The sequence below is a fragment of the Nyctereutes procyonoides genome, unplaced genomic scaffold (assembly GCF_905146905.1).
Source record: "Nyctereutes procyonoides isolate TBG_1078 unplaced genomic scaffold, NYPRO_anot_genome, whole genome shotgun sequence".
NCBI lineage: Eukaryota > Metazoa > Chordata > Mammalia > Carnivora > Canidae > Nyctereutes > Nyctereutes procyonoides.
This window is the reverse complement of record NW_026575044.1, coordinates 13,800,474-13,810,917: the sequence shown is the minus strand read 5'-3', so window position 1 is coordinate 13,810,917 and position 10,444 is coordinate 13,800,474. Positions and strand designations below refer to the sequence as shown.

Sequence of the window (10,444 nt, the reverse complement as noted above, 5' to 3'; positions counted from 1 at the left end):
GCAGAGAGCAAGATGCTTGCCGTGCCCCCAGCCTGGGGCGGGGGGTGGGGGGGTGGGGTGCATACACCTACTCCTTGGATGAGGGATGGGGCCTCTGTGCCTCCTTAGATCCCGCTCCACATCCTAGAAGGGAAGTAGACACAAGTCCTAAACCTGTGATTGGCAACCCACATGCAGGAGAGCAATTTGGTTCACTCATCTTGGCTTCTGGAACATTCTCCCCCATTGGCTTTTCACTTGTTGAGCAAACACCTCTCTCTCATGTGTCTCCCTCCCCAGCCACATTCTGGGAACCAGGGGAGAGAGGAAGGTGACTCTGAGAGGCCCTGCTTCACTCCCAGCCCCTTGGACTCTGCTCCAAGGGATCTGAGGGTCATTTTGGGAAGGCGTCATCTCCCACATGGCTGGGGCAGTTCCTCGCCACTGCCTCTTTCAACCTCTCTCTCTGGGGGATGCCGGCAGCCCTCCTCCTCGAGGACTTCAGTGGTGTTTCACCCCACGGCAGATCGGGGCATGGGAGGCATGCGGCAGGAGTGGTCAGCCAAGAGGGCAGTTTGTTGATGGTGTTTTATTCCCTTTATTCCACAGCACAGAATTATAGATCTGAGGAGGCCAGTCCCTCCCTGTCCCCCTCCCCGGGTCTCAGAGGAACGGAGACAGAAGGAAGCACCCACCCCAGACAGGAGCTGCTGGGGATGTGTGCGTGGAGGGGCAGGAGAGACACTGGAGTCTGGGCTCCTGGCCTCCCAACCCAGACGCCCATCATCTCCCTCCTGAGGGCAAGGGTGGGGGGTGTTGCTTCAGGCAAGGGAATAAGCAGGGGTGGGGGGTGTTGCTTCAGGCAAGGGCCCCTTATTCCCGGCTCCCTCAAAGAAAGTGGAGATTAGGCCAGTCTCCTTCATCTGATGAACAATTCCATGGGAGGAGAGGGGAGGGGAGAGCAGGAGAGGGGAAGGGAGGGGAGCCCCCCACCTCAGTCTTCCTTACCCCTGCGATATCCTCACCCCTTTTTATTTGGCTCTACCCTTTCAAAGCCTCCTGCAGTTTAAACCTGGCCAGGCACAAAGCCAGAGAGAAAGTAGACAGGAAGAGGGGGAAGAGGGGTGGAGTTTAGGGGACTCCCACTTCCCATCTCCCCACCTAAGGAGGATCCAGGGGCCACACTGCCCTGCAGTTCTCCAAGTGGGGGGATACAGGGTATTTGTCCCCTGTTTTGGGTCCATGTATGTCTGAGGAGAAGCCGTCCCTGGGACTCGGGCGTCCCTTCGCCCCCATCAGGGGGTCAGGCTTGACCCCAAGCCACTGTGGCCTCAGTGACAGGAACCGCAGCCTCTCGCCTGCTCCTGGGCCCAGCCCAGCCAACAGGGTGAGCCCCGAGAAATGGTGGGTCACTGGGGGGCACCCAGGCCCTGGGAACAGGGAGTCTGGCTTGGGGGCCCCCGGGAATGGCTGCTCCAGGGGAACAGGGGGCAGGAAGGGCCCTGAGAGGCGGGTCCAGTCAGAAGGGAGGGGGGGCAGGAGGGGAGGGGTGAAGGCAGCAAGGCCAGGCAGCTCGTCTTGGGGGCTCCCCAGAAGGCAGCAAGGGCCAAGCTGGCAGGGGGCCAGGAGAGAGCCAAGGCCTGGAGAGAGAGAGAGAGAGAGAGAGAGAGAGAGAGAGAGAGAGAGAGAGAGAGGATCAGGAGGGATGCCCCGCATGTCCACCCAAGTCCCATTTCCTTCTCCTCTCCCCATGTGCACCTTCCTGTTTTCTTTGCTTCCAGTCTATTTCCTAGGGGAGGTCACAAGACTCAGGCGGCCTGGGTGTGCCCCCCAGGGGCCCTTGGCCCGGTTGAGGGGGGCCGTTGGTGTGGTCACCCCCAGCTCTGAGGGACAAGACCCCTGCCCGTCTCCATCTCCCTGAACCCAGCCCCACCTGGCGCTTATCAGGAGCTCATAACACAACTTCGATGAAGACAGGGTTTGTTGTAACTTGTGAATCCTGTCTTCACTCTAGTCGAGGCCCCAAGCTTGTCCCTGTGCTGGCCCCCCTAGGGTGCAGGGCCCCTGCCCTGTAGGATGAAGTGACAAGGCCAGTGCGTGGGGACCCGCCTTGCCCTTCTCAGGCTGGCTGGGCCCTGGCTCTGCTCCCCTAGGAGCCTTCCCCACCCCTCCTTCCAGATCTGCCCTCCATCCCCCCTCATGCCCCCCCTGCCCTCCTTCTCCGCAAGCATCCTGCAGTGGGGTGACCCGCCCTGGTCTGGGGCCCAAGGTGACCAGTGGAACCTCACACCACTGTCTTTATTTCCAAAGGCCCAATTCCCATCTCTCCAGGTCCTTTCTTAGCAAGGCCACATCTTTTGACCAAAGAGCAAGGCAATCACATCTGTCAGGGGGTGGTGGGAAGGACTAGTTAATAAAAACTGGAAAAATGAATTCATTATCACTTAACACATCCAGTATATTTGAAAGGAACAATGTTTCTGAAGCGGGATCTCTGAAGGGGAAACAGTAGACATGGTCCTGCTTGAGGCAAAGGGTGCCCTCCCCGGGTCACTGTCCTTCCCTTCGGGTCCATCCAGGACTCTGTGTCCTGGGGGCTCCCCAGGCTGTGGCTGGTCTGCCCTTGGAGCGCGGCTGAGCAGATCCTGTAGGGATGGCTCCCAGAGTCCTTCTGTCTCTTCCTCGCTTCCCAGCACCAGCCCCGCACCTGCCACCTCTGGTTCAACAGCCTTGGCCCCTCTTCAGCCCAGGAGCAGCTTCCTCTCTCCACATCAGTGCTCTGAGTGGACGTGGAGGGGACAGGCTCCTCTAGCTTTCTGGACCCCAACCCAGGCAGGGCTGTCACTAGCCTTCCGGTGACTGAAGCCAGGCAGGGCATGTGTGTGCAACCCATAGTGGGCAGGGAGGTGCCAATAGCCCACTCCGGGCGGGGGGGGGGGGCGCTTACTGGGGACACATGGCTTCATGGCTTCCCAAAGAGAGAGCTCGGTGCCCAAGGCCTTTCCCAGAGCCAGGAGGGTGGGCAGGGCTGAAAGAACAGGGGTGCCTGTGCAGGCTCTGTCTAGCTCCAGGGGCAGACCAGTGGCCCTGCAAGTCCAGGCATGCCCTGGGCTGCCCTAACCTGCAGCCTCAGAGGCCCTCCAGGGCCCACAGCCAGGCCCTCTGGGCTCCCAGCTACCTACACGGGGGTAGGGCAAAGGACAAGGGTCTTTATCCCATGAAACGGCCTGGAGAGGAGCGGTGGTAGGTCTGGGACCTCTGTATCAAGCCTCGGGCTGCTCAAGTGTCTCTGTGACCTTCTTCACAGAGAATCTGATTTTGTCACTTTCCTATTTACAGCCCTGGGAGAGCTGGCCTCTGCCAACGTTTCCACAGTCTCCCCACAGGATTGCTAGAGCTGCCATGCTGGCCTTTCCCACAACCTTCTTCCTGCCCCAGGGCCTTTGCACACACCATTCTCTCTGCTTGCCAGGCTCTCCTCCCTCCCTCTTCTGCCTGGAAGATCTTCCCAATCCTGCCAGTACCAGCCACGCACCTCCTCCAAACCAAATTCTCTATACAACCAAGTCATCTTTGTGACATGAAAATCTCAACGTACCTCTTTCCTGGGTGCCTCCTGTCCATGGGGTAAAGTTCAACCTCTCACCTGGGGGGCAAGAGGGGCTTCCGAGCCCTCTGTGACTGGACACCTGCTGCTTTGTCAGCTTCACCTGCCACCCCTCCTGCCTGTCCCCATGCCTGTCACATCCCTTCCTCTCTGAACATGGCAAGCCACCAGTGGTCCTTCAGCTTTGCTACACTTGCCCACAGCTGTCAGCTTTTTTTTTTAAGATTTTATTTAGGGACGCCTGGGTGGTGCAGCAGTTGAGCGTCTGCCTTTGGCTCAGGGCGTGATTCCGGGGTCCTTGGATCGAGTCCCACATCAGTCTCTCTCCATGGAGCCTGCTTCTTCTCCCTCTTCCTATGTCTCTCCCTCTCTGTGTGTCTCTCATGGATAAATAAATAAAATCTTTAAAAAAAATAAGATTTTATTTATTGGGGATCCCTGGGTGGCTCAGCGGTTTGGTGCCTGTCTTTGGCCCAGGGCGTGATCCTGGAGACCCGGGATCGAGTCCCACATCAGGTTCCTTGCATGGAGCCTTCTTCTCCCTCTGCCTGTGTCTCTGCCTCTCTCTCTGTCTCTCATGAATAAATAAATAAAAAATCTTAAAAGAAAAGATTTTATTTATTAATGAGAGATGCAGAGAGAGAGCCAGAGACATAGGCAGAGGTAGAGGAGAAGCAGGCTCCCCACAGAGCCTGATGTGGGACTGGATCCCAGGACCTTGGGATCACACCCTGAGCCGAAGGTGTCCCCAACTCTCTGCTTTACACTATTCCCTTTGCTGGGCGCTTTCTGCACCTGCTTCACCAGCCCAGGGGCAGCCTTCTCCGGGACACCTGCTCCTCTGCATTCCACCAGTCACTGACTGTCTGAACCCCACACCTAGGAAATAGCTGGTACTCGCTTTGTTGAGGATGAATGGTTTGTATTATCCCTTCTCTCCAGCCTCCCACCCATGCACTCTGCCTGGCAGGTCATCCCGCCCCTGCTTCTGATTCCCTGGGGCTCCCCCAGTTCCAAGCACTCACGAGGGGCACTGCCGCCGCTCCCCTTCTTGTCCTCAGTGGCCTCTGGCAGCCCTCGGGGGGTCTCCTGTCCAACATGACGGGCAAACAACATGCTGTGCAGGAGCTGCCGAGTGAGAAGCTAGCATGGGAGTGGGATGGACCCGCCTGGGTTCCCCCGCTCACGCTGCCTCAAAAACCACTTGTAAAACAATGAAACATTCTCATGATGATTGTTACATGACCACTGCCCAGATGCCCAAGGTCCCTCCGAGGCTCCCCCCCACCTTGTGATCCACCACTGAAGGAGCGACACCTAGCAAGGAAGGAACCCCTCTTGCCCCCCAGGTGCATGCTGCATCATGTGACCGTGGTTCGACCACGCAGGGTGATTCAGGGGCCCCACCCCTGCCCCTGGGCGCTCAGGGACTAGAAGGGGGAGAAGGATGGGGCAGCTGACAGGCTCCAAGGCAGGGGGGCAGGGGGCTGGGGGCCTCCTAGGGCAGGGGCAGGAGTGCCCTTGTGCCTACCTCACTGGGCATGCCCATGGGCACCAGAGCTGGCCGAAAGAGGGCAGGGGCCCCCAGCAACAAGTGGGGGGAAGGCGGTGCCCGCACCTCCCACAGAGGATGGTGGATGACAATCAACTTGCTGAAGTTGAACTTATATGTGAACCTCTTGCCTTTGGTCTTGTGCAGGATCCTCTTATTGTAGTAATACCTGTGGAGCCCAAGGTGGAGAGCATGGAGCTGGCCCGGGGGCAGCGAACACAGCCAGAGGCCCAGCCGTGCTCCCTCCTCCAGGCCAGAAGCACCAGGGGTCCTGCCACACTCCGGGGTCTCTCCCAAGCCTCGGGGGACGGGGGTGCTGGCAACCACAGCCCCATCTTTAAACTCTGACCTCTCCAGCCCCCTGGCTGCCCCTTCTCACCTGAGGGCCCGGCTCAGCTTGTCATAATTCATCTGGGGTTTGCACTTCCTGCGGCCCCAGAGGCGGGCCACCTCATCTGGATCCTTGATGACAAACTCCCCGTACTCTCCCTGCTGCCAGGCGATGACATGATGGAACTCCTCCTTCTGCAGCAGCTCTAGGATGAAGTGCCACAGCTGGATCTGCCGGGAGCCCGGGGATGACTCTGCTTTGTAGGCCCAGTCGGGGAAGGCCATGCCTGGAGGGAGGGGTGAGTGCCACACGGTGCCGCTGGCTCAGGAGGACCCTGGCTGCCCCTCCGCAGCTGGGTGAGGGGCCGGCGGAGGCTCACCTGAGATCCAGGAGCTGCCCAGGACGGCAGGTGCATCCTCGGCCACGCAGCCACAGTGCATGGTCTTCTTGGGGCAGCGAGGGCCACGTCTGGGCCTCGGAAGGAGAGGGTCACTGCTGAGGCGGGAGGCCAAAAATGAAGGGAAGAGAAGCAGGAAGACATGAGGGGTGAAAGGCAGGGGACACGGGACTGCAGGAAGCTCCCCGCACCCAGGGCAGGGCCTGGCCTCCTCTGGGGACCTCCATGAGGCCCCCATGCAGCCCCCTGCATGGCCAGAGAGGAATGCACAGGGTCCTACATCCTGCCCCCACTCCGGGGGGGGGGGGTGTTTAGACAGATGAGATCTCTGCTCAGGGCTTAAGGGGATTGGAGTTTATCCCAAGAGAAAATGTAATCATTGGCTCTGGGTGAACCCCGAGTGGGAGGAAGTGGTAGGTGCAAACCCCGGCTCTGTGGTGCCCACACGGTTGAGTTTTGGGGGATAGCCGGGATTTGCTTCATGACTCAGGAGTCTGCAGCACCTGGTGCTTGCCCGGCATGGTGCGGGTGTTGGAGAAGTGATTGGCAATAGAATCCGTGAGTGGTGGGCAGCCGGGTGGCTCAGCAGTTTAGTGCCACCTTCAGCCCAGGGCGTGATCCTGGAGACCTGGGATCGAGTCCCACGTCAGGCTCCTTGCATGGAGCCTGCTTCTCCCTCTGTCTGTGTCTCTGCCTCTCTCTGTGTGTGTCTCTCATGAATGAATAAATAAAAATCAAAAAAAAAAAAAAAAAAAAGAAAAAAAGAAGAAGAATCCGTGAGTGGTAACGAAGTTACCAATGGTGCCTTTATGTGTATGTTTGATGTCTGTCTTCCCCCTTCCCCCCAGAGTGGCCGGCCCCTGACTGTCTGGCTCCTCAACTCACAGGTTTTTGCCGAGTTACTGAACCCCGGGCTCAGAAGATGGGATCAAGGTTGGTGCTCCAGGCTGGCTCCCACCGTCACTGAGGGAAGAGGGCACAGAGGCAGAGTGTCCAGAGCACGGAGCAGGGTGCAGGGTGTGGGCCTGCTCCTGGGGTGGGCGGTACCTGCCTAATCAGGACCGTGAGTGAACAGGGATGGGCTCAGGTAACCTGGCTCTGGGTTTCCAGCTCGAGTGAAGTTGGGATGAGGTGAGCGCTGCTCTCAGCCAGAACTTACTAGGCCGGCAGGTCTGGAGGGCATGTGAAGGCTTGTCTGGAGTATCCGCCGCACCTTCCAGCACCTTCCAGATGAGGCTCACAGAAGGAAAGCCACTGACACCTGGGGCTTAGCCACCATCCCTCCACTCCTAAGGCTTACAAACCACAGTCTATGGCGGTGCTTCTCAAACGCCAACCTGTTAAAGCGCCTAAGGATCCCCCTGAGAATCTCTCCAAAATGCAGATTCTGATGCTGTGGACTTGGTGATGCCTGAAATTCTGCATTGCTAACAAGCTCCTAAGTCCATGGACCCTGCTTGGAGTAGCAAGAACTGGTGGGACAGAGCAGAAAGAGGTGGGGGAGGCAGGACAACTGGGCTGGTGAGACCCTCCCAGCAACCCCCCACCCCCACCAGAGGTCATCGGGTCTCCTGCTCTTCCTTTCCCAGGGGGTCAGCTGACAGCTGACAAACCGGCAGCTTCTCAGGGGCAGCTGCTTCTGGGGGTCCGCAGTGTGTCCACCGTCACCTGGAGCCTGGGAGTAGGCTCCCCCCCACCCCCATTCCCTCTGCCAGCTGACATTCTGGGACTTCCTCTTCTTTCTTCCCTTGAAGCAGCCATCCCCACTCCTACCTTCCTTTCTGGCCTTATCCACTGGGAAATTCCTCCTGTCTAACCCCAAGTGGGTTGGAAAGTGGGGGGAAGGTGCAGGGAGGGGTGCAGAGGTGGGAGGTCCCAAGGGAGGACTGTTCCTCCTTGGAGGGAGCTGCTGGAATTCCCACAGCGGCCCCCTGCCCCAGGTTCTGACGGTATCTCCTGGTCTGGAGGATTTGAGACCAGGGTAGATCTAGGATCTGGCGAGAGGAGAATGATAAACCCACACGGGAGCAGATCCTCAGTGCACCATGCACCCTGCCCAGGAACTGACATACCCAGAAACCTCACCAGAAGTATTCCAGAAGATGGAGCTGAGAGGGATCGAGGAAATTCTCTGAGGCCACACAGCTCTTAAGGGAAAGAATGGAAAGCAAGACCTTAATTCAAGAAGTATAATTTCTGCCACCCAGGTAGGTTGCCAACACTCCCTGTCTGGCCTCCAAAGGGAAAAAACCCCAAATGTAAAAACCAAAGTGGCATCAGTAGTGGGGGTCAAGCCCTACTCCCTGCCCCTCCCCATTTATCCAGCCTTCCCCCCGTTTGTGGGAGTCCCTCCGGGACCCCCACATCTTAGAGGAGCTTGCCGCTTGGATGTGGAAGTCCTCCTGCCAGACGTTTCCCCTTGAGCCCTTCCTTTTGTGCTGGAGCCCTGAGGAGCTGACCCACCCTCTCCCTTCACTCTTGGCGTTTCACCCCAATTCTTGGTGCTCTGCTTTACCCTACGCTCCGGTGGTGATGCTCCTGGGGCTGAGGGAGGCTGTCCCACTCTGTCCCCCAGCCCTCCACCCCAGGCCCCCAGCCCCCTCCCTCCTGCATAGGAGCCCAGCCCGCAGTGCAGGGCTTGTGGGGCCGGGCCAGGCTCCCACAGCTCCTAGGGCTCCGGGTACAGAGGGCTCTGAGGGGGCCAGCGTGGAAAACTGTAAATCAGAAAGGGTCATAACCTAATCCGGAATGATCAGCGCCGCTGCTCTGAAGCGCTTTGTGTTGTTTGAAGGGTTATAGCAGTGAGCAACTATTCTTGTCCGGCCACCAGTGTTCTGCTGAAGAACAGAAGCCTTCTTGGCTGGTACAAGTGCTCATTACAACACATGTAGGGTTTAGGTCACGATTTAATAAAGCAGCACAGAAAATGCTGCAAACAGGAGAGAGTAAGCCTTATGCTGGGGCTTGCAGCCAAAGGAAATGTCCGAAGAAGATCTTATCTTCTTAAGACTTGAGTTAATGTGAATTGGGCCCCTATCCTGCCCACGTGGGGCTTCATATTTTCCCCCGTGCTACTTACTGCACTGGATCCTCACAATAACCCTCTGACGTGGTGGCCATGCATGTCCCCCCTTGTACCAGCAGAGGAAATGGAGGCTCGGAAGAGTAAGGAGACTTGCCTAAGATCCCGGGGTAGGTGGAAGAGCGGGCCTGGAACAGGTCTGACTCCGTGCTCTGGGCTGTGATCAGTCAGGGGGGCGGGGAGGGGGGGACGCACAGTAAGATGAGAGGATCGAAAAAACACAGGGACACATTCAGAATAAAGAAAAAAAAAAGAAAAAGAAAGAATTGAGAGTTTAAGACCAATGCTGCCTACCTATCTGATAAGCAAAACTTTTTTCGTCAAAAGTGACTTTGTTGTTGGGCCTTCTAAGAGGGTGGCCTGGATTGACTGCAGACTCTCGTGATTGACCTCTACTGGGTCCTCTCCGAGAGTCCCTCCCTGACCGACGGGGGGGGGGGGGGGGGGGGGAGCCACAGAGAGAGTGGGGGAGCAGTGAGAGAGCCGGCTGTGGGGACCGTGGGCTGTGGACACAGGCCGGGAGGGAAAGGTCACGGTGGGGAGACCAGCCCAGAGGGGGACAGTAGAAGCACAGAGATGACAGCTTCCAGGGGCTCAGCACCCCCCACCCCTCCGCCAAATCCCCAATCTGATTAGAAGCCTCTGGTCTGTCCCCTTGATCTCAGCCCCAAGTGGAGAGTAGGTAGTCCTGAGACTTCCCCTAATGCTATTAGCTAAAGCTGCTTAGGTGGGAGTGCAAGAGGGGCTGGGGGCTGGGGCAGGCCAGCCCAACCACCTTTTCCCTTGGGGAATTTGGGGGAGGGGCAGGGATGCATGTTCTTTCTTTTCTAAGACCCCAGGGCATCTTGTCCCTCCTGCCAGGTCCAAATCCAAGGAGCCCTTCCCCATGCTCCACCAGCTGAACCCACGTCTCTCCCCTGGAGCATCAGCCAGCACCCCAACTGGGAGAGGCGCCCCTCCTTGCTGCTCCCCCAGGAGGGTCCCCAGGCAGCCGCTTCCCCCTCCAAGGGCCCTCAGGTCTCAGGTCGTTGCCCCCCCAGCCCCAGCCCCTTGCAGATCCTCTGCCTCTGGTCTCCGCGTCTCTGGGGGCCTTGGGTTTTAAAGGGTTTGTGCCGCTGGGTGACTTGAAATGCAAAGCCCGACATCCCGGGGGCCCCAGCCCAGACCTGCCTGGCGGCTGGAAATTGGGGGAAGGCGGCCGGGCCCTGAGGCCCAGGGTTAGGGGAAGAGCACTGAGGGTCAGGAGGCGGGATCCCAGCCCCGCCCCCACCCCTCACTGTTTTGCTTGGGTTGACCTTTGCCTCTTCAGCTCATTTCCTGCTTCCTACAGTTTCTTCTCCTCTGTTCCACTCCCCTGTCTACCAGGCTTCTTGAGTCTTCCTTCCCCGGCATCTCTGTGGTCCATCCTCTTCTGTCTCGGTTTCAAGGCTGTTCCTTTTCTGTCTTTACTTCTCACATGTGCCCTGCCGCCTGCCTCTGTCCCTGTCCTGCTCCTG

The 10,444-nt window shown here is 58.3% G+C and overlaps 1 protein-coding gene across 3 annotated transcripts; it reads right to left on the bottom strand.

Annotated features, from left to right (window-relative positions):
- Window positions 1-588: 588 nt before the first annotated feature.
- ETV3L (ETS variant transcription factor 3 like) lies at window positions 589-6,934 on the bottom strand. 3 transcript variants are annotated; one of them, XM_055323514.1, is made up of 6 exons: window positions 6,752-6,934; window positions 5,849-5,964; window positions 5,518-5,755; window positions 5,118-5,307; window positions 4,612-4,714; window positions 589-1,619 (listed from the first exon to the last, which is right to left on the bottom strand). In XM_055323514.1, the coding sequence occupies exons 2-6, from the start codon at window positions 5,907-5,909 to the stop codon at window positions 1,141-1,143; spliced, it is 1,071 nt and encodes a 356-aa protein (XP_055179489.1). In that variant the 5' UTR covers window positions 5,910-5,964; window positions 6,752-6,934; the 3' UTR covers window positions 589-1,140. The 3 variants fall into 3 exon arrangements, with proteins under 3 accessions (XP_055179489.1, XP_055179491.1, XP_055179490.1); XM_055323516.1 differs by having other exon boundaries at window positions 4,612-4,675; XM_055323515.1 differs by having other exon boundaries at window positions 5,849-5,961.
- Window positions 6,935-10,444: the final 3,510 nt, after the last annotated feature.